The sequence below is a fragment of the Somniosus microcephalus genome, chromosome 5 (genome assembly GCF_052327205.1).
Source record: "Somniosus microcephalus isolate GS21.2 chromosome 5, FLI_Smic_1.0, whole genome shotgun sequence".
Lineage (NCBI taxonomy): Eukaryota > Metazoa > Chordata > Chondrichthyes > Squaliformes > Somniosidae > Somniosus > Somniosus microcephalus.
Window position 1 is genome coordinate 77,605,370 of NC_140991.1, and position 23,502 is coordinate 77,628,871.

The window sequence follows — 23,502 nt, forward strand, 5'->3', positions numbered from 1 at the left end:
TGTCATAATGCCATAAGGTGTCACCTCATTCCTATTTACATAAGAAACCAAGTATAATTATTGTAATAGTAAAATTATTAAAGTACTGAACAGATTAATTCTAAAAGCTTATACCAGGAAGATTGGCCATTAATAGAAACAGAAGTAATCAATATATTATAAAAAGACAGTAATACAGCAGAATAATTATGGAGTTCAGTGCAAAACATTTCAGCAAAATCATGCTTTAGCCAAATACTCATGTCGCTAAAGCTGGTTTCCAGTCTAACTGCATACAGTTCATAGTAGATTTATTTCACTATATTTTAAACAATTTTGCAAATTATATTAAACCTTATTCATTCTGTTCTATATTTGTCACGAGAGATTTCATATCACAGGGCCCAGCCGTAGGCTCTTTGTTGAAATAAAGAGTGTTATCAAAATTTGTATCCACATCTGTTGTCTTCATCTTATGTTTTCGAATGAAGTAGCCTGCAAGAACTGCACCTACAGCACAGACAATAACCAGCACCATCACAATCCCTGTTATGCTGTACGATGTGGTCACTTTCGGCTGTAAAACTGATAAAGAAAGAAAAACACAATGAACTTCCAAAGTAATGTCATCAAAGATAATACCCAACAGGAGGAGGCCATACAGCCAGTCATATCTGTCCAGGTATAAAAACACAAAATGCTGGAAATACTCAGCAGGTCAGACAGCATCTGTGGAGAGAGAAATGAAGTTAACGTTTCAGGTCAATGACCTTTGATCAGCTCTGATGATAGGGCATTGACCTGAAACATTAAATTTGTTTTTTTCTCCACAGATACTGCCTGGCCTGCTGAGTCTTTCCAGCATTTTCTGTTTTTATTTCAGATCTCCAGCATCTGCAGTGTTTTGCTTTTGTATGTCTGTACAGGTGCTAACTATTAAATTGAAGCTATCTATTCTAAGATTATTTCCCTGCCCTTTACATAAGAATATAAGAAATAGGAGCAGGAGTAGGCCATACGGTCCATCGAGCCTGCTTCACCATTCAGTAAGATCATGGCTGAATTTCTACATCAACTCCACTTTCCTGCCCTACAACCATATCCCTTGATTCCCTTAGTGCCTAAAAATCTATCGATCTCAGTCTTGAATATACTCATCGGCTGAGCATCCACAGCCCTCTGGGGTTAAGAATTCCAAAGATTCATAACCATCTGAATGAAGAAATTTCTCTTCACCTCATTCCTAAATGGCTGACCCGTTATCCTGAGGCTATGACCTCTAGCTCTAGATTCTCCAGCCAGGGGAAACAGCCTCTCAGCATCTACCCTGTCAAGCCCTCTAAGAATGTTATACATTTCAATGAGATCACCTCTCTTTCTTCTAAACTGCAGAGAATATAGGCCCAGTCTACTCAACCTCTCCTCATTGGACAGCCCTCTCGAGGAACAGAGGGACCTCGGAGTGCATGTCCACAGATCCCTAAAGCTAGCTGGTAGTAAGGTGGTTAAGAAGGCATACGGGATACTTTCCTTTGTTAGCTGAGGCATGGAATATAAGACCAGGGAGATTATGCTTGAACTGTATAAAACAATAGTTAGGCTACAGCTAGAGTGCTGCATACAGTTCTGGTCACCACATTACAGGAAAGATATGATGGCACTAGAGAGTGTACAGAGGAGATTTACGAGAATGTTGCCAGGACAGGTGAATTTTAGCTATGAGGAAAGATTGGATTGGCTGGGGTTGTTTTCTTTGGAGCAGTGGAGGCTGAAGGAGACTTGATTGAGGTGTATAAAATTATGAGGGTCCTAGATAGAGTGGATAGGAAGGACCTACTTCCCTTAGCAAAGAGGTCAGTAACCAGGGGGAATAGATTTAAAGTAATTGGTAGAAGGTTTAGAGGGGAGTTGAGAACATTTTTCACCCAGAGGGTGGTGGGGCTCTGGAACTCACTGCCTGAAAGGGTAGTAGAGGTAGAAATCCTCATTGCATTTAAAAAGTACTTCGATATACACTTGAAGTGCCATAACCTACAAGGCTACGGACCAAGAGCTGGAAAGTGGGATTAGGCTGGATAGCTCTTTTTTGGCTACACAGGCACAATGGGCTTCATGGCCTCCTTCTGTGACATAAATTTCTATCATTCTATGATTCTGTGATCTCATCCCAGGAATCAATGTAGTGAAACTTCATTCCACCTTCCTTAGGTAAGGAGATCCTTCCTTAGGTAAGGAGAACAAAGCTGTACACAGTACTCCAGGTGTGGTCTTGCCAAAGCCCTATATAAGTGCAACAAGACTTCCTTACTCTTGTACTCCAATCCCCTTCTAATAAAGGCTAACATACTATTTGCCTTCCTAATTGCTTGCAGTACCTGCATATTAACTTTCTGTGATTCGTGTACAAGGGCACCCAAATCCCTCTGAATACCAACATTTTCAAGTCTCTCACCTTTTAAAGAATATTCTGCTTTTCCATTCTTCCTACCAAAGTGGATAATTTCATACTTCCCTACTTTATACTCCATTGCTACCTTCTTGCCCAATCGTCCTCCTCACTGCTTACTTTCCCACCTAGCTTTGTATTGTCAGCAAACTTGGATACATTACACTCAGTCCCCTCATGTAAGTCATTGATATAGATTGTAAATAGCTGAGGTCAAAGCAATCATCCTTGCGGCTCTCCACTAGTTACACCCTGCCTTCCCGAAAGTGACCCATTTATTCCTATTCTCTGTTTCCTGTCCGTTAACCAATCCTCAATCCATGCTAATATATTACCCCCAATCCCATGAGCCCTAATCTTGTGTAACATCCTCTTGTGATGCACCTTATCGAATGCCTTCAGAAAATCCAAATATACTACATCCACTGATTCCCCCTTATCTACCATGCTAGTTACACCCTCAAAAAAGGCTAATAGATTTATCAAACACAATTTCCCTTTCATAAAACCATGTTGACTTTGCCTAATCATATTGTGATTTTCCAAGTGCCCTGTTAGTATGTTCTTAATAATAGATTGTAGCATTTTCCCTATGACTGTTGTCAGGCTAACTGAAACCACCTCTTTTAAAACCCAAGGGTGTAGGCCATCAGGTCCAGGAGATTTGTCGGCTTTTAGTCCTATTAATTTCTCCAGTACATTTTTTTAACTAATATTAATTACTTTAAGTTCTTCACTCTCATTAGACTCTTGCAGATCAGCATCCTTCTTTATCAATTTCTTGGTTATCCTTTGCTGATTTTTAAAACCCTCCCAATCCTTAGCTTACTACTCTTTTTGGCAACATTGTAAGCCTCTTCTTTTAATCTAATACTATCCTTAACTTAACTAGTTAGTTATGACTGTACCAGTGGAGTTTTTATTCCTCAAGGGAATGTATATTTGTTAATAATTATGAATTATTACTTTAAGTGTTTGCCATTGCGTATCTACCATCATATCATATCTAATTTCCCAATCTACCTCAGCCAACTCACCCCTCATAACTCCGTAATTAGCTTTGTTTAAATTTAAGATATTAGTTTTGGACTTAACCACATCACTCTCAAACTTAATATGAAATTCTATTGTTTATGATCCCTCTTCCCCAGAGGATCCTTTACTACAATATTACTAATTAACCCTGTCTCATTGCACAATACTAGATCTAAAATAGTCTATTCCCTAGTTGGTTCCACGACATATCGCTCTAGAAAACAGTCTACATACTCATCCTCCAAGCTACTTTTGCCAATTTGGTTTGCGTAGTCCATATGAAGAGTAAATTCCCCACAATTATTGCAATACCCTTGTTACATGCTCCTCTAATTTCCTGATTTATACTCTGTCCAACATGATGATTACTGTTATAGGGCTTATAAACCACTCCCAGCAGTGTTTTCTGCCCTTTGTTATTTTTTGGCTCCACCCATTCTGATTCCACACCCTGATTTTCTGAGCTAAGATCCTTTCAACCTACTGCCTTTATCTCATCCTTTATTATCAGGGCTACCCCATTTCCTTTTCCATTTTGCCTATCTTTTCTAAGTACCCTGGAATATTTAATTCCCAACATTGGTCACCCTGCAACCACATCTCAGTAATTTCTGCTCGATCAAACCCATTTATCTCTATTTGTGTCATTAATTCATCCATCTTGTTATGAATGCTTTGTGCATTCAGATATAGTGCCTTTCATTTTAACTTTTTACTATTTTTCCCTAATGTGGCCTTAGTCGCTATTGACCTAGTACTGTTATTAAACTCTCCGTCCCTTCCTGGCACAATCTGCTTGATTTTACCCAAATCACTACTCTGCTCTACAGCCTTGACTTCTCTTCAGACTTATAAATTTACCCTTATATGAACTCTCCCTCCCCCTTTACCCATTTCTTTTTCTTCTTTTTAAAACATTTATCTAATTCCCTCTTGTTATGTCCATGTGTAATTGAGACACGGACTGCAGAAGTTGGTTATAACAGGTGTTTACTGAACGGAGACAAAACTGGAACTACTATACAAAGTTATTACACAGGCTTATATACAGGGGTGGTCACTACTGGTACTGCACTATACAGGGGCTGCAGAATATAGTTCCTTCTTCAAGGTACATACACGACAATTCCTCCCCTTTTAGCTAAACAGTACATAACATTCGATTAATAATTAAATAACATATTTACAATTACAGTTGCTATATACATTAGCTGAAGTTAACCAATTATAAATTCAGTCTTTGAGGAGGCTTCCTGATTCTGTCCGGATAATGCTTCTTTGGGGTATCAGGTTCTTCTGGCAAAGTTGATTCGGGATCAACGTCGTTGTTCGGTTCGTCTGCTTCCAATATCACCGATTCTGAGGTAGATGCAATTGGTACGTCGGTTTCATCACCAGGTGTATAGGATCGTGGTGTAGATTTGATGTTTTCCAGTGACTCTAGAATCTGGTAAGCATGGCATCTTACAATGCTCTCTCCAACGTCCACGGTATACATTAGAGGTCCTTGCCGTGTGCAGATCGTTCCTGGCTGCCATTTCTCTGTGCGGTAGTCCCGGGCCAAAACTGGTTGACCTATCTTGAAACTCCTGGTTGGCCTTTCATTCATATTCTGAAACTGCCTGTTCTCCACATCTCTTCTGATGTTTGGCTTAACCAAATCCAAGCGGCATCTTAGTCTTCGATTGAAGAACATCATGGCTGGAGTTTGGTTGTTAACCGCATGTGTCGCATTCCGGTAGGCAAACAAGAAGTTATCCACCTTGTGTTGTAGGGGTATGTCTTCATTACACATTGCCTTGATAGCCTTCTTGAATGTTTAAACAAACCTCTCAGCCAATCCATTGGTGGCTGGATGATATGGGGTGGATGTGTAATGCTTAACACCATTGTTCTTTAAGAACCTCCGGAACTCTTCAGACACAAACTGTGGTCCATTGTCGGAGCAAATCTATTCAGGCAGCCCATTTCTGGCGAATATGGTTCGTAAGACTGTGATAGTTTTTTCTGTGGTGGTTGAGGACATTTTTATTACCTCTGACCACTTTGAATGTGCATCCACCGCAATTAAAAACATCGAGTCCATAAATGGACCAGCAAAGTCAATGTGTACCCTTTGCCATGGAGATGAGGGCCACTCCCATGAACGTAGAGTGGCTTGTGGTGGGGCGTTTTGGACCGTCTGGCATCCTGTACAGCTCTTGGTCATCTCTTCAATTTCTCTATCGATTCCCGGCCACCACACAAACGCTCTGGCTAAGTTCTTCATTTTTACCCCTCCCAGATGACCCTCATGAAGCTCATTGAGCACTCTATCCTTCAATTTGGGTGGAATTACTACTCTGGATCCACACATCAAGGTTCCTCGGCACACTGACAACTGTTCTCTTCTCGGCGAGAATGCTGGCAACAGTGGTTCGCCATGTGCTGGCCATCCCTTCACCGTTAAATCATAGACCCTGGAGAGTGTCGGGTCGTTTCGTGTTTCCTTTTCTATGTTTGCATTCGTCACAGGTAGACATTCGACTATGGCCGAATGGAATATCTCCACAGGATCCACTGCAGGTGCTTCTTCCACCGTCGGCAACAGTAGGCGCGATCACCAGTCGGGACCAGCGGGAGCAGCGAGGAGGAGCTCGGGAGAAAACCCGGCGACCAGCGAGGCCCGAGACCAGTCGGGAGCAGCGTGGTGAGACCGGTATAAAAACCGGAGAGAGGCGAGGCCCGAGACCAGTCGGGACCAGCGGGAGCAGCGAGGAGGAGCTCGGGAGAAAACCCGGCGACCAGCGAGGCCCGAGACCAGTCGGGAGCAGCGTGGTGAGACCGGTATAAAAACCGGAGAGAGGCGAGGCCCGAGACCAGTCGGGACCAGCGGGAGCAGCGAGGAGGAGCTCGGGAGAAAACCCGGCGACCAGCGAGGCCCGAGACCAGTCGGGAGCAGCGTGGTGAGACCGGTATAAAAACCGGAGAGAGGCGAGGCCCGAGACCAGTCGGGGCCAGCGGGAGCAGCGAGGAGGAGCTCGGGAGAAAACCCGGCGACCAGCGAGGCCCGAGACCAGTCGGGAGCAGCGTGGTGAGACCGGTATAAAAACCGGAGAGAGGCGAGGCCCGAGACCAGTCGGGACCAGCGGGAGCAGCGAGGAGGAGCTCGGGAGAAAACCCGGCGACCAGCGAGGCCCGAGACCAGTCGGGAGCAGCGTGGTGAGACCGGTATAAAAACCGGAGAGAGGCGAGGCATACCAACTCAGCAGCGGGGAGAGAGGTAAAAAGTAATCAGTGTGTGACGTCACCAGGGAGCAGGTAGGTGATTGGTTGGTGAGTATTTCTCTTTTTTCAATACAAGCTTGAATTCTGTGGTGTTAAATTTCTGTGGTGTAGTGGGGATAGTTGGTAAATAAAGCGCCCTAGAGCATACCTGTAACTGGGGTATTGAATAAATTTTTTAAAGTAATTAAAGGGGTAAGTCATGGCAGGAGAGTTCAGACCCGTGCTCTGCTCCTCCTGCTCTATGTGGGAAGTCAGGGATGCTGCCAGTATCCCTGACGACCATGTGTGCGGGAAATGCATCCAGCTGCAGCTACTTGTAGACCGCATTGCGGCGCTCGAGCTGCGGGTGGATGAATTTTGGAGCGTGCGCGATGCTGAAAGGCTCGTGGATAACACGTTTAGCGAGTTGTGCACGCCTCAGGGTAGGGCAGCACAGGGGGTGACCATCAGGCGGAGCAACAAAGGCAGGCAGGTAGTGCAGGGAACCCCTGCGGACATCCCCCTTTCAAACAAGTATACCGCTTTGGATACTGTTGAGGGGGATGACTCACCAGGGGAAGGCAGCAGCGGCCAACTTCCTGGCACTGGGGGTGCTCCTGCTGCCCAGGAAGGGGGGAAAAAGAGTGGGAGAGCAATAGTGGTAGGGGATTCTATAGTAAGGGGAACAGATAGGCGTTTCTGTGGCCGTAGACGTGAATCCAGGATGGTTTGTTGCCTCCCTGGTGCCAGGGTCAAGGATGTCACTGAGCGGCTGCAGGGCATTCTGGAGGGGGAGGGAGAACAGCCAGTGGTCGTGGTCCACATTGGTACCAACGACATAGGTAAAAAGAGGGACGAGGTCCTGCAGCAAGAATTTAGGGAGCTAGGTGAAGGATTAAGGAGCAGGACCTCAAAGGTTGTAATCTCTGGATTACTCCCGGTGCCACGTGCTAGTAAGTATAGGAATAGGAAGATAGAACAGATGAATGCGTGGCTAAAGGGATGGTGCAGGGGGGAGGGCTTTAGTTTCCTGGATCACTGGGTCTGCTTCTGGGAAAGGTGGGACTTGTACAAGTCGGACGGTTTACACCTGAACCAGGGGGGAACCAATATCCTTGCGGGGAGGTTTGCTAGCACTGCTGGGGAGGGTTTAAACTAACTTGGCAGGGGGTTGGGGTACAGAGTGAAGCTATAGTAGGGGGTGATTTACGGCCAAATACAGAGGGAAAAATAAGTCAGCTGGGAAGGCAGAGCAAATATGTGAAGGCAAAAGAGAATATGGCAGGGCTGGAAGGCATTTATTTTAATGCAAGGAGTCTTGCAAATAAGGTGGATGAACTGAAGTTGTTGTTGAACACATGGGAGTACGATATTGTTGCTATCACGGAGACATGGTTGAGGGAGGGTCAGGACTGGCAGCTCAATATTCCGGGGTATAGAATCTTCAGGCGAGACAGAGGGGGGTGTAAAAGGGGAGGGGGTGTTGCAATATTAATTAAGGAGTCAATTACTGCTGTAAGGAGGGATGATATATTAGCGGGTTCCTCTAATGAGGCCATATGGGTAGAACTTAAAAACAAAAAGGGGGCAAGCACTTTGCTGGGAGTGTACTATAGGCCCCCAAACAGTCAGGGGGAGATAGAGGAACAGATATGTAGGCAAATCTCAGAGAAGTGCGAAAATAATAGGGTAATAATAGTGGGGGATTTCAACTTCCCCAATATAAATTGGGACAGTCAGAGTGTGAAAGGCTTAGAGGGTGCAGAATTCTTAAAGTGCATCCAGGAGAGCTTTTTGAGCCAACATGTAGAAAGTCCTACAAGAGAGGGGGCGGTACTGGACCTAATTCTGGGGAATGTAGCCGGGCAAGTGGTGGAAGTGTCAGTAGGAGAGCATTTTGGCGACAGTGACCATAATTCGGTGAGATTTAAGGTGGTCATGGAAAAAGACAAAGACGGCCCGGAAATAAGGGTTCTAAATTGGGGGAAGTCCGATTTTAATATGATAAGGCAGGATCTGGCCAAAGTGGACTGGGAGCAGCTGCTTATAGGAAAATCCACATCAAAACAGTGGGAGACTTTCAGAAGGGAAATAGAGAGAGTACAACGCCAACATGTTCCTGTAAAGGTCAAGGGTGGGACCAACAAGCAAAGGGAACCTTGGATGACAAGGGATATACAAAAATGCATTAGAAATAAAAGGGGGGCTTTTGGCAGTTACAAAAGGCTAAAGACAGAAGAAGCCCTAGAGGAGTATAAAAAGTGCAGGGGCATACTTAAAAAAGAAATTAGGAGGGCGAGGAGGGGCCATGAAATAACACTGGCGAGCAAAATAAAGGAAAATCCTAAGATGTTTTATAAGTATATTAAGGGCAAGAGGATAACCAGGGAAAGGGTAGGGCCCATTAGGGACCAAAGTGGCAATCTGTGTGTAGAGCCAGAGGATGTAGGCGGGGTTTTAAATGAATTTTTTGCATCTGTGTTCACTATGGAGAAAGACGATGCAGACATAGAAATCGGGCAAGGGGACTGTGACATACTTGAACATATTAGCATCGAGAGGGAGGAGGTGCTAGCGGTTTTAGCGGGCCAAAAAGTGGATAAATCCCCAGGCCCGGACGAGATGTATCCCAGGCTGCTGTGGGAGGCAAGGGAGGAGATTGCAGGGGCTCTGACACTAATTTTCAGAACCTCTCTGGCCACAGGGGATGTACCAGAGGACTGGAGAACAGCTAACGTAGTACCATTATTCAAGAAGGGTAGCAGGGATAAACCAGGGAATTACAGGCCAGTGAGTCTAACATCTGTGGTGGGGAAATTATTGGAAAAAATTCTGAGGGACAAAATTAATCTCCAACTTGGAGAGGCAAGGATTAATCGGGGATAGTCAGCATGGCTTTGTCAAGGGTAAATCATGTCTAACAAATCTGATCGAATTTTTCGAGGGGGTGACTAGTGGGGTGGATGAGGGAAATGCTGTGGATGTGGTTTACATGGACTTCAGTAAAGCTTTTGACAAAGTCCCGCATAGGAGACTGGTCAAGAAGGTAAGAGCCCATGGGATCCAGGGTGCCTTGGCGCGTTGGATCCTAAACTGGCTGAGTGGCAGGAGGCAGAGGGTAATGGTCGAAGGTTGCTTTTGTGACTGGAAGCCTGTGTCCAGTGGGGTACCTCAGGGATCGGTGCTGGGTCCCTTATTGTTTGTGATCTACATAAATGATTTGGATGAGAATGTAAAAGGTATGATCAGTAAGTTCGTAGATGACACGAAAATTGGTGGGGTGGTAAATTGCAAGGAGGAAAGCCTCCGGCTACAGGATGATATAAACGGGTTGGTCAGATGGGCGGAAAAGTGGCAAATGGAATTTAACCCTGAAAAGTGCGAGGTGATGCATTTTGGACGGACAAATAAGGCAAGGGAATACACAATGAGTGGTAGGACCCTAGGAAGTACAGAGGGTCAGAGGGACCTTGGTGTACATGTACATAGATCCCTGAAGGCAGCGGAGCAGGTAGATAAGGTGGTTAAAAAGGCATATGGGATACTTGCCTTCATTAGCCGAGGCATAGAATATAAGAGCAGGGAGGTTATGATGGAGCTGTACAAAACGCTGGTGAGGCCACAGCTGGAGTACTGTGTGCAGTTCTGGTCGCCTCACTATAGGAAGGATGTGAGTGCTTTGGAGAGGGTGCAGAGAAGATTCACCAGGATGTTACCTGGGATGGAGCGCCTCAGCTATGAAGAGAGGCTGGACAGGCTGGAGTTGTTTTCCTTGGAGCAGAGAAGGCTGAGGGGGGACCTGATTGAGGTGTACAAAATAATGAGGGGCATAGATAGGGTAGATAAAGAGGAACTTTTCCCCTTAGTGGGGGGGTCAATAACAAGGGGGCATAGATTCAGGGTAAGGGGCAGGAGATTTAGAGGGGATTTGAGGAGGAACTTTTTCACCCAGAGGGTGGTTGGAATGTGGAACTCAATGCCTGAAAGGGTGGTGGAGGCAGGAACCCTCACAACATTCAAGAAGCATTTGGATGAGCACTTGAAATGCCATTGCATACAAGGCTATGGACCAAATGCTGGAAAATGGGATTAGACTGGACAGGGATGGATGGGCGGCGCAGACACGATGGGCCGAAGGGTCTCTTTCTGTGCTGTAAAACTCTATGACTCTATGACTCTATGAATCCATCAGCATTCCCATGCTGTTTAGTTCCTTTGTACTCGATGTCATATTGGTGTGCCCCTAGGAAAAGTGACCAGCTCTGTAGCCGTTGTGCTGTCATTATCGGGACGCCCTTCTTAGGGTTGAAAATGGAGACAAGAGGTTGATGATCAGTTAGTAGAGTAAATTTCTGTCCGTGCAGGTAGTGATTGAACTTCTTCACCCCCCACACCAGGCTGAGGGTGTCACTGTCAATCTGGGCGTAGTTACGCTCGGCTGAAGTTAACGAGCGTGACGCAAAAGCTATCGGCCTCTCTGAACCATCAAGGGATTTATGTGACAGTACCGCTCCAACGCCATAGGGAGACGCATCACACGCCAGTCTTATCGGTAGTGATGGGTTGTAGTGAGCCAATACTTCTCTTGAAGTGATCAGGCCTTTACACTCCTGAAAGGCCCGCTTACATTCATCGCTCCATTTCCATGCTACTCCAGTTTGTAGCAGGGTGTTCAGTGGGTGCAGAATTGTGGACAAATTCGGCAAAAAGTTATGGTAGTAATTCACCAATCCGAGGAATGACCTCAGTTGTGACACATTTTCAGGCGCTGGAGCCTTAACTACCGCTTCAATTTTGTCAGGGGACTTATGTAACCCCTCTTCATCAATCACGTGGCCACAATACGATATTTGTTTCTTAAAAAACTCGCACTTGGGGTGATTGGCTCGTAGCCCATGTTCTCTTAGTCTAGTGAGCACCTGCTCTAGGTTGGCAACGTGTTCACTGTCATTTTCACCTGTCACTAAGATGTCGTCCAAGTAACACTGAGTCCCCGGAATCCCTTGCAGAACTTGTTCCATCGCTCTTTGCCATATAGCCGGAGCTGATGCTACTCCGAATACCAGTCGATTATACTGGTAAAGACCTTTGTGAGTGTTTATTGTGAGATATTTCCTAGAGGATTCTTCAACCTCCATCTGCAAATATGCTTGCGCTAGGTCAATTTTTGTAAAACGTTTCCCTCCAGATAGTGAGGCGAAAATATCTTCTATCCTCGGACGAGGATATTGTACTGTGTGAAGGACTGGGTTCACCATCACCTTGAAGTCCCCACAGATGCGAACCTTCCTTGGCTCCTCAGACTTATTGTTTAACGTTTTCTTCATGACAGGAACGATGGGTGTCGCCCACTCGCTCCAGTCTACCTTAGATAACACGCCTGCATTCTCCAGATTCTCCAGCTCTGCCTCGACGGCTGGGCGAATTGCATACGGTACCGGTCTTGCTTTGAAAAACTTGGGAATTGCATTCTCTTCTATTTTTATCGAGGCGGTTACGCCTTTAATAGTTCCCAGTCCTTGTTGAAATACCTCTTTAGCGTTAGCTAAGATTTTTGACAATCGTCCAGGTGTGATGTCGTCATCCTTTTTACCAGCCACAGTCAGTGCCTGAATGGAGTGCCAGTCTAAACTTATCTTTCTGATCCATTCACATCCCAATAACGGTGGTCCACCATCTTGCAGTATGTACAGATACAATTTCTGTATTTCCTTTCCGTTGTATTCGACAGGCACCCTTATTTTCCCTCTGGGGTATACTTTCTGCCCTGTATATGTCTTCAAGACAATGGATGTGTCTTTCAAGGGTATGTGTGAGAATAGCCGCTTGTAGTCTCGTCGATTAATGACGGTCAGGGCTGATCCTGTATCCAATTCCATTTTGACTTGGGTCCCTGCTATCGTGAGGGTGACCCAAATTGTTCGGTGATCCTCTTTTGCGATTATGTTGTGTAGTTTGAGACAGCTTAGTCTCATGTTCCCGGATTCACTATCGCTCTTCTGGTCTTCGCAACTACTGTCCGTCATCTTTTGTACTTTCCTGTACTGTTCCTTAGTAGTCTTTTTGCTCTCATTAGTCTTCTTCCCGGACCTGCAAACTCGTGCAATGTGTCCCATCTTTCCGCATTGCCTGCATGTTTTGTCCTTGGACCAGCAATCCTTCTGGTCATGGGTTGTTCTGCCGCAGCGATAACATTTTTCAAATCCCCGTGTCATTTCATGGGTGCCGTATTCCTATGGCTTTTGCTGCATTTCCGCAGCTCCCCTTGCTGCTGCTTCGTACGATACTGCCACGCTGAAAGCCTTATCTAGCGTCAGCTCTTTCTCTGAGAGTAACCTCTTCTGGGTTCCTTCACTCAGGAGTCCACAGACAAATTTGTCCCGTAGGGTATCTGCCAGTCCTGCTCCAAACTGGCAGTGCTTTGATAGCTTGCGTAGTTCCGTAAGGTAATCAGCATTGCTCTCATCTTTATGCTGATTTCTCTTGTGGAATTTAAATCTTTCTGCTATCAGCAGCAGTGTAGGATTTAGGTGTTCCTGTAGGATATCAACAATTTCGTTAAAACTCTTCGCCATCGGTTTGACTGGAGTGATCAGGTTCTGCAATAGGCCGTACGTTCTTGCGCCCATTAAGTTTAGTAGTACCGATGCCTTTTTCTCATCGGCTACTTCATTTGCCTTGCAATATATTTTGACTCTTTCCACATACGTGGTCCAGTCTTCTATTGCATTATCGAAGGCAGTGATATTGCCAGTCTTCAGCAGCTTGGAGATCTAAGATGGCGCCTCCCGCACTTTGCCTTCTTCCCCGATTGAACAAAATGGCGCCTCCCGTGCTTTGCCTTCTTCCCCGCTGGATTAAGATGGCACCTCCCGCGCTTTCTGCCTTTTCCGCTGCTGCCAGCGCTGTTGCTGGCGTTTTTATGCCTTGATGGCGATGCCCTATGGTCTTCGCGCGCTTCCCCCCGTGCTGCTGCCAACGCCGCTCTCCGCGTGGCAAACTGCAGCTCCTCGTGGCTTTCTGCGCTTCTAATTTCTTTTTCTTTTATTTTAATTACTGTTCCCGTCATCAGAGCAGACCCTATGGGACACTTCCCTCCCTCTTCTCGGGTCTGTACGCTGCCCGGCTTCGTAGCACCGGCCGCGCCCTGTGTGCTCCACCCTCTCTCTCTCTCTCCTCTTCCCGACAACGCTGCTCGGCACCGTTGAAAAGCCACCCGATTGAGCTCTAGCCCGCTGCAGCCCAGGAAGGATCAGTGTACTACCTGCCACCAGCCCGAGTAGCTGGAACACCATAGACTGGATAACCAAGCCCAGCTCTCGACAGCTTCTCCTGCAAATCTTTGAATTCGATGAATCAGAGGGCGGTTGCCCATGGTCGATGCCCGTTTCTTCTGTTTGTTTTTTTTTCTTTTTGGATTTCTTCCTTCTGGCTTCGACCTCTAATAACTTCGCTTCATGGATGGATCCCTGTGAGGTGGTGCAGAACTGTAGGTAAGTTCGGATCTGTTCGTCACCAATGTTATGTCTGTGTGTAATTGAGACACAGACTGCAGAAGTTGGTTATAACAGGTGTTTACTGAATGGAGACAAAACTGGAACTACTATACAAAGTTACTACACAGGCTTATATACAGGGGTGGTCACTACTGGTACTGCAGTATACAGGGGCTGCAGAATATCGTTCCTTCTTCAAGGTACATACACTACACCTCTTACATTATTTCATAAGTGCTAATTGTGCCTGATTTTTTGATCAATGGTCCCAAGGCTCTTTGCCGGGCGTGGAGCTTTGCAAGATTGACCTTAGAATCCTTTACCACAAATGGCTGTATGTTCTAATAATGCAAAAATGTTTCTTCTAACTTTCCCTTTCATTCATCAAGTGATAAGCCTGATTTTATGCCCTCTTGTTCCCAATTCAGTAACCAGCAGAAACATAGGCCCCGATATTCATGAGGAGGCAGGGAGGGTGCAGTGGAGGCTGTAAATAGCCGAAGAATCGAGCAAGGCTGGGGACACAGAGGTCCTGCCGAACTTAATGGCAGAACATCATTAACATTTTTTAGATCCGTTTCCCACCAGCTTGAGTAGCGGATGGGCAGGAATACAAGTGGCAAGAGGCTGCAGCCGGGGACCCTTGTCCCACCAATCCGTAGAGGGGGAAGAGAGCTCGAGATCGGGAGGTGGGAGAGAGCCCGAGGTCGGGAGGGGGGAGGGAGCCCAAGATCGGGAGGGGGGAGAGAGCCCGAGATCAGGAGAGGGGAGAATCCCCGAGATCGGGAGGGGGGAGAGAGCCTGAGATCGGGAGGTGGGAGAGAGCCTGAGATCGGGAGTGGGGAGAGAGCCCGAGGTCGGGAGGGGGGAGAGAGCCCGAGGTCGGGAGGGGTGAGAGAGCCCGAGGTCGGGAGGGGGGAGGGAGCCTGAGATCACGAGGGGGGAGGGAGCCTGAGATCACGAGGGGGGAGGGAGCCCGAGATCGGGAGGGGGGAGAGAGCCTGAGATCGGGAGGTGGGAGAGAGCCCGAGGTTGGGAGAGGGGAGAGAGCCCGAGGTTGGGAGAGGGGAGAGAGCCTGAGAGCGGGAGGTGGGAGAGAGCCCGAGATCGGGAGATGGGGGAGAGCCTGAGATCAGGAGAGGGGAGAGAGCCCGAGATCGGGAGGGGGGAGAGAGCCCGAGATCGGGAGGGGGGAGAGAGCCTGAGATCAGGAGAGGGGGGAGAGAGCCTGAGAGCGGGAGGTGGGAGAGAGCCCGAGATCGGGAGGGGGGAGAGAGCCCGAGATCGGGAGATGGGGGAGAGCCTGAGATCGGGAGGGGGGAGAAACCCCGAGATCGGGAGGGGGGAGAGAGCCCGAGGTTGGGAGAGGGGAGAGAGCCCGAGGTTGGGAGAGGGGAGAGAGCCCGAGATCGGGAGATGGTGGAGAGCCTGAGATCAGGAGAGGGGAGAGAGCCCGAGATCGGGAGGGGGGAGAGAGCCCGAGATCGGGAGATGGGGGAGAGCCTGAGATCGGGAGAGGGGAGAGAGCCCGAGATCGGGAGGGGGGAGAGAGCCAGAGATCGGGAGATGGGGGAGAGCCTGAGATCGGGAGGGGGGAGAGAGCCCGAGATCGGGAGGGGGGAGAGAGCCCGAGATCGGGAGATGGGGGAGAGCCTGAGATCAGGAGAGGGGAGAGAGCCCGAGATCGGGAGGGGGGAGAGAGCCTGAGAGCGGGAGGGGGGAGAAACCCCGAGATCGGGAGGGGGGAGAGAGCCCGAGGTTGGGAGAGGGGAGAGAGCCCGAGGTTGGGAGAGGGGAGAGAGCCCGAGATCGGGAGGGGGGAGAGAGCCCGAGATCGGGAAATGGGGGAGAGCCTGAGATCGGGAGGGGGGAGAGAGCCTGAGATCGGGAGGGGGGAGAGAGCCTGAGATCGGGAGATGGGGGAGAGCCTGAGATCGGGAGGGGGGAGAAACCCCGAGATCGGGGGGGGGAGAGAGCCCGAGATCGGGAGGGGGGAGAGAGCCCGAGGTTGGGAGAGGGGAGAGAGCCCAAGGTTGGGAGAGGGGAGAGAGCCCGAGATCGGGAGATGGGGGAGAGCCTGAGATCGGGAGGGGGGAGAGAGCCCGAGATCAGGAGATGGGGGAGAGCCTGAGATCGGGAGGGGGGAGAGAGCCCGAGATCAGGAGAGGGGAGAGAGCCCGAGATCGGGAGGGGGGAGAGAGCCCGAGATCGGGAGGGGGGAGAGAGCCCGAGATCGGGAGATGGGGGAGAGCCTGAGATCAGGAGAGGGGAGAGAGCCCGAGATCGGGAGGGGGGAGAGAGCCCGAGATCGGGAGGGGGGAGAGAGCCCGAGGTTGGGAGAGGGGAGAGAGCCCGAGGTTGGGAGAGGGGAGAGAGCCCGAGATCGGTAGATGGGGGAGAGCCTGAGATCAGGAGAGGGGAGAGAGCCCGAGATCGGGAGATGGGGGAGAGCCCGAGATCAGGAGAGGGGAGAGAGCCCGAGATCGGGAGGGGGAGAGAGCCCGAGATCGGGAGGGGGAGAGGGCCCGAGATCGGGAGGGGGGAGAGCCCGAGATCGGGAGGGGGGAGAGAGCCCGAGATCGGGAGAGGGGAGAGAGCCCGAGATCGGGAGGGGAGAGAGCCCGAGATCGGGAGGGGGGAGAGAGCCCGAGATCGGGAGGGGAGAGAGCCCAAGATCGGGAGGGGAGAGAGCCCAAGATCGGGAGGGGGGGAGAGAGCCCGAGATCGGGAGGGGGGAGAGAGCCCGAGATCAGGAGAGGGGAGAGAGCCCGAGATCAGGAGAGGGGAGAGAGCCTGAGATCGGGAGGGGAGAGAGCCCGAGATCGGGAGGGGGAGAGAGCCCGAGATCAGGAGAGGGGAGAGAGCCCGAGATCAGGAGAGGGGAGAGAGCGCGAGATCGGGAGGGGGGAGAGAGCCCGAGCTCGGGAGAGGGGAGAGAGCCCGAGATCGGGAGGGGAGAGAGCCCGAGATCGGGAGGGGAGAGAGCCCAAGATCGGGAGGGGAGAGAGCCCAAGATCGGGAGGGGGGGAGAGAGCCCAAGATCGGGAGGGGGGAGAGAGCCCGAGATCAGGAGAGGGGAGAGAGCCCGAGATCAGGAGAGGGGAGAGAGCCTGAGATCGGGAGGGGAGAGAGCCCGAGATCGGGAGGGGGAGAGAGCCCGAGATTGGGAGGGGGGAGAGAGCCCGAGATCAGGAGAGGGGAGAGAGCCCGAGATCAGGAGAGGGGAGAGAGCGCGAGATCGGGAGGGGGGAGAGAGCCCGAGATCGGGAGGGGGAGAGAGCCCGAGATCGGGAGGGGGGAAGAGAGCCCGAGATCGGGAGGGGGAGAGAGCCCGAGATCGGGATGGGGAGAGAGCCCGAGATCGGGAGGGGGAGAGAGCCCGAGATTGGGAGGGGGGAGAGAGCCTGAGATCGGGAGAGGGGGCAGAGAGCCCAAGGTTGGGAGGGGGGAGAGAGCCCGAGATCGGGAGAGGGGGGAGAGAGCCCAAGAATGGGAGGTGGGAGAGAGCCCGAGATCGGGAGAGGGGAGAGAGCCCGAGATCAGGAGAGGGGGCGAGAGGTCAGCAAATGGGAGGGCTTGGGTGGTGGAGGCTGGTCATCGGGGCTGGAGGAGGCCAAAGGCTTCCTTGAGGGGCAGTGGGAGCACTCCTGCTTCTCCTGGCCCACAAGGAGCGCTGAAAGAGGCACTTACTTTGTGGAGTCAGCAGCTTCCGCCTTCCTTTCGCTGCCAGTTTTCCCGAACCCCAAATTTTAAATCGGGCTCCCAATTGCACTTTGGGAGCCTGATTTAAATATGTTAATCAAGTGCCCTGTCTCTCCACAACCGATACTTGGACGCCTTGATATCCACCACCGTAAAAAAGACAGTGGTTGCGTGCGTAGTGTGTTGGGGTTGTGTTCCCCGCATTTAACTCATTATCACCCTCCCCCACCCTCTCCCATCCATCATGGGTGTTTAATATCAAGGTCAATCTTTCGCTATTCACCCAAAAATATTTTAGAATTTCTATAACTACTGTCACATCCCTCCTTAATCTTTTCTGCCCAATGAAAACAGCTCCAATTTTTTCTAGCCTTTTTCATTACTATAAACTTTCATTCATAGTATCCTTCTAGTGAATCTTCACTGTATCATTTCCTAGGGTCTAATATTCTTCTTACAATTGGGTGTCCAGAACCATATCTTCCAACTAAGATCTGAAAGTCTAAGAAAGGTTCATAGCTATTCCTCCAATGAAATCATAAACTAACCCTATTGCAAGCAATGGAAGGCAATACAATGCAACCAACAGTTGCCATCTTGTTATGTTGGTAACAAGGATCTAAAGGGGTCTGGAGGCAGAAACATCCAAGTTGTAAAAATCATCAGATTATTGCTCCACAACTCCTTCTCTCACCAATTGTAATGGTTTAATTCTTGTTCACCATTCACACTCAAGACAAATAGAATCCATGTGGATAGAGATAAAAGATAATAAAGGATCAAACACACTAATAGTGCTAGTCAACAGACCACCTAATAGTGGAAGGAAGGTTGAGGAAGAACTACGCAAACAAATTAGGGAAATGAGTAAAAACATAAAACCATGGGGGATTTCAACTACCCCGATATTAATTGGACAGAAGAGATAGATAAAGGGAATAAGGGAATGGAATTCCTACAATGTATACAGGACGCCTTTCTAACCCAATATGTAAGAAGCCCAACAAGGGAGGATTCGCTATTGGATCTAGTAATGGGGATTGAACCAGAGCAGATAAAAGAAGTAAAAGTAAAGGAACATCTAGGCAATAGTGACCATAATATAATACGCTTTAAGATAATGGCCCAGAAATTCGGGTCCCAACGCATGAGTATGCACAGAGTACTCACACGTGGACCCGATGGAAGTGCCGGTTTCTTGCATGCACTACGCATGCGCGGGAAACCGGCATTTCCGATCCTCTGAACGAAGGGGTTCAGAGGCCGAACACGTGCGCGCGGGAGTCTGCACGTGCGCGTTGAACTTCCTTTTTTTTTTTACAGGTTTTTCCGTGCATGAAGGCCTCTACATTTTACACATTTAAAAACCAGGTGTAAGGACTTCATTTTAAAAGGTAAGTGGTCAATTAATTAAAATTAGAACATTTTTTCCACAGGTTTATTATTTTTAAATACTTTAAAGTAAGGTAAGTGTATTTTTAGCCCCGTTTGTTTATAAAATTATTTTTTTCAAAAATTTAAATTATTGTTTAAAATAGTTATTTAATGTTATTTATAGTTTATTTAAAAAGTGTGATTTTTAAAAATATTTATTTGAAAGTTAAGTACTGTTTTGGGGGCCGGAGTTTTCATTAGTTTGACAGTTCTTTCGGTCAATCTCATGAATGGGCTTTTCCCTCCTCCGATTGGTTGCCCAGTGCTCACGTGATCCCAGCCGACGCAACGCACTAACTACGCCGCTGGATCACGCAAGCACAGCGCACCGGGAGCTGGACCGGGCCACAGAGCGGAAATCCACGCAGGCCCAGGCCTCAACTGCCGGCGCGCTAGGTAAATGTAGGTCGGGGGCTTGCACCCGCGGGAAGCCCCCGACACGAATTTCTGGGCCATTAATTGAGAAGGACAGAAGTATGATGAAGACCAGGGTAATAGATTGAAGAAAAGCTGATTTTGAGGGGCTGAAAATAGAACTTGGGAAATTTCTGCTTTGGACTTTTTATAGGGCAATTTGGGTAACTTTCCCCCTTTTATTCTGTGATTTTGCTCCTTCTTTGTCCACCTGGCATGATAGCTTTGCAGCTGAGAATGTGGGCACAGGGTCTATTCCCAGGCCTCCACACGCTGTTAGGGGATGCCAGGTGCCAACCATGTGATTTTCCCTCTGATATTCCATTCCTCATGTTGAGAGATGCCACAGCCTCTGCTTAGCACTTTTGTGCTCAAAGTATCTAAGATTGGGATCTAAGCAGTGAGGGACACCACAATGATCCTGCTCTGTGCCACTGAGAATTAGCAATGTTTGGCACCACTGTGTCCCCCAAGGGGATTTATAAATTTCCACTGGATCCTAGATACAGCACCACAATTTGACATCTTGGGCAGAGCAGAAAACTGACGTTCTCTACTTACTGCACTATATTGCTCTGTGTTAGTTATGTTGGTCAAATCATTCATAATAGTCATAAAAAAGTCTACAACCTTTAACATCCTACTTCCCCAGGAGGAGAAAGCTATGGACTGGCAAGTAGCGTCTCTGGGTAAATAGAAATGTATAAAGCAGGGATAACAATAACATTTCCTTTGGTGCAAATAGCTCTTACCTTCCAGCTGCGAAGGTGCCTCAGTTAGTTCAATAACTGTAAAGAAGAAATGTTGGTTATTAATCAGAAAATCCTGCAACAAGGAAACATTTCTTTTGGAAACCATTGTACCATTTAGCTTACTTTTTGGCATTTTGCAAATGTAGGCTTTATAATTCGAACATGGAACGTTGTTCCAGTAACTTGACTCTGAGTACATTTCAATGCAGTCTTCCTTATTATGACTTGAAGGTTCTCCTTTATTCCAGTTCACAAAGTCCACTACATTGTTGTCTATCCATAACCAGTCACCTGAAATGAGAAAACAAACAGTTAACACAAATAGAATGTCTGGACTTTTTTCAGGTCTGAAATTGCCATTTTGAATTCAACAACAACAATTTGCATTTATATAGCACCTTTAACATAGTAGAACATCCTGAGGTACTTCACAGGAGCGTTATCAAATGAAAGTTAACACCGAGCCACATAAGGAGATATTAGGACAGGCTGGACTAAGAGGAAGGTTTTAAGGAGCGTCTTAGGAGAGAGAGGAAGAGAGGTAGAGAGGCTCAGGGAGGGATTTCTAGAGCCGAGGGCCCAGGCAGCTGAATGCATGGCCGCCAGTGCTGGAGCAATTAAAATTGGAGATATGCAAGAGGCCAGAATTGGAGGAGCGCAGAGATCTCGGAGGGTTGTAGGGCTGGAGGAGGTTACAGAGATAGGGAACGGCGATGCCATAGAGGGATTTGAAAACAAGGATGAGAATTTTAAAATGTAGGCGTTGTTGGACCCCTGTGCTGTGTCAGCGAGCACAGGGGTGATGAGTGAATGGAACTTGGTGCAAGTTAGGATACAGGCAGCAGAGCTTTGCATGAGTTCAAGCTTATGCCAGAAGATCGTTGCAATAATCGAATCTAGAGGTAACAAAGGCATGGATGTCAGACAAGCAGGAGTGGTCAAGAGAGGTTGTGGTGAGGGAGAGCTGGGTGTTGTCAGTGTACATATGGAACCTAATGTTATGTTTTTGGATGATGTCTATGAAGGGCAGCATGTAGATGAGAAATAGGGGGGGACCAAGGATAAATCCTTGGAGGATACCAGAGGTAACAGTGTGGGACCGGGAAGAGAAGCCATTGCAGGGAATTCTCTGGCTGCGACTGGATAGATAAAACTGGAACCAAGCAAGGGCAGTTCCACCCAGCTGGACGACAGTGGAGAGGCTTTGGAGATAGATGATATGGTCAACGGTGTCAAAGGCTGCAGACAGGTCGAGAAAGATGAGGAGGGATAGTTTACCACAGTCACAGAAGCATAGGATGTCATTTGTGACTTTGATAAGGCCTGTTTCAATGGTACGGCAGGGACAAAACCTGATTGGAGGGTTTCAAACATGGAGTTGCGGGAAAGGTGCGCACGGATTTGGGAGGCGACAACATGTTCAAGGAATTTGGGGAGGAAAGGAAGGTTGGAGATGGGGTGATAGTTTGTAAGGACAAAGGGGTCAAGGGTGGGATTTTTGAGGAGAGTGGTAATGATGGCAAATTTGAAGGGGAAGGTGATGACATAAAATTGTCATTTTGCAAAATTAACACTATTATATCCTAAAGTGTTACACTGTTACAGTTTATGGTGAAAACACAAAACTTTGCGAATACTTTTCCAAATATAATATTGTAATTAAAAATACAGAAAATCAAGCTTCTCGCCACCAGTGCTGAGCGTAAGGAAGTTTTGATGAACCTCAGCTGGAGTATTGTGTCCAATTCTGGGCACTGCACTTTAGGAAGGATGTGAAGGCCTCAGAGAGTGTAGAAATGATTTACAAGAATGGTTCCAGGGATGAGGGACTTCAGTTACGTGGATAGACTGGAGAAGCTGGGGTTGTTCTCCTTAGAGCAGAGAAGGTTGAGAGGAGATTTGATAGAGGTAGTCAAAATCATGAGGGGTCCAGGCAGAGTAGATAGAGAGAAACTGTTCCCATTGGCGGAAGAGTCGAGAACCAGAGGACACAGATTTAAGGTGATTGGCAGAAGAACCAAAGGCAACATGAGGAAAAACTTCTTTACACAGCGAGTGGTTAGCATCTGGAATTCACTGCCTGAAAGGGTGGTGGAGGCAGATTCAATCGTGGCTTTCAGAAGGGAATTGTCATAGAGTCATAACGGCACAGAAGGAGGCCATTCGGCCCATTGAGTCCGTGCCAGCTCTCTGTAGAGCAATCCAGTCAGTCCCATTCCCCCGCTCTATTCCCGTAGCCCTGCAAGTTTATTTCCCTCAAGTGCCTATCCAGTCTCCCCTTGAAAACATTGAGTGTCTCCGCTTCCACCACTTCTGTCAGCAGCGAGTTCCAGGGCCTCACCACTCGCTGTGTAAGAAGGTTTTTCCTCACATCCCCCCTGTACCTCTTGCCCAAAACCTTAAATCTGTGTCCCCTAGTCCTTGTACCATCAACTAGTGGGAATAATCTTTCCCCGTCTAACCTATCCAAACCCATCATAATCTTGTACACCTCTATCAAATCACCCCTCAACCTCCTTTGCTCTAATGAAAACAAATCCAGCTTCTCCAACCTGTCCTTGTAGCTAAGGTCCCCCATCCCCGGAACCATTCTGGTAAATCTCCTCTGCACCCTCTCAAGGGCCTTCACATCCTTCCTAAAGTGTGGTGACCAGAACTGGACGCAATACTCCAGTTGTGGCCCAACCAGAGCGTTATAAAGGTTCAGTATAACTTCTCTACCTTTGTACTCAATACCTCTATTTATGAAGCCCAAGATCCCATGTGCTTTGTTAACCACTTTCTCAATATGTTCTGCCACCTTCAGGGACCTATGCACATTAACTCCCAGGTCCCTCTGTCTCTGCACACTCTTTAAAACTGTGCAATGAAGTGTATATTGCCTCTCCCTGTTCCTTCTGCCAAAATGCATCATTTCACACTTTTCTGTGTTAAATTCCATCTGCCACTTGTCTGCCCATTCTGCTAACCTTTCAATGTCCTGTTGCAGTCGATTGAT

At 48.1% G+C, this 23,502-nt stretch overlaps 1 protein-coding gene across 1 annotated transcript in view; it reads right to left on the reverse strand.

The window, feature by feature from the left end:
- Positions 1-322: 322 nt before the first annotated feature.
- The window catches only part of mrc1a (mannose receptor, C type 1a), a 254,012-nt gene continuing 230,832 nt past the window's right edge, over positions 323-23,502 (reverse strand). The window contains 3 exon segments of the mRNA XM_085987853.1: positions 323-564; positions 20,505-20,540; positions 20,628-20,795. Of these exon segments, the coding sequence (XP_085843979.1) occupies positions 323-564; positions 20,505-20,540; positions 20,628-20,795 (446 nt within the window).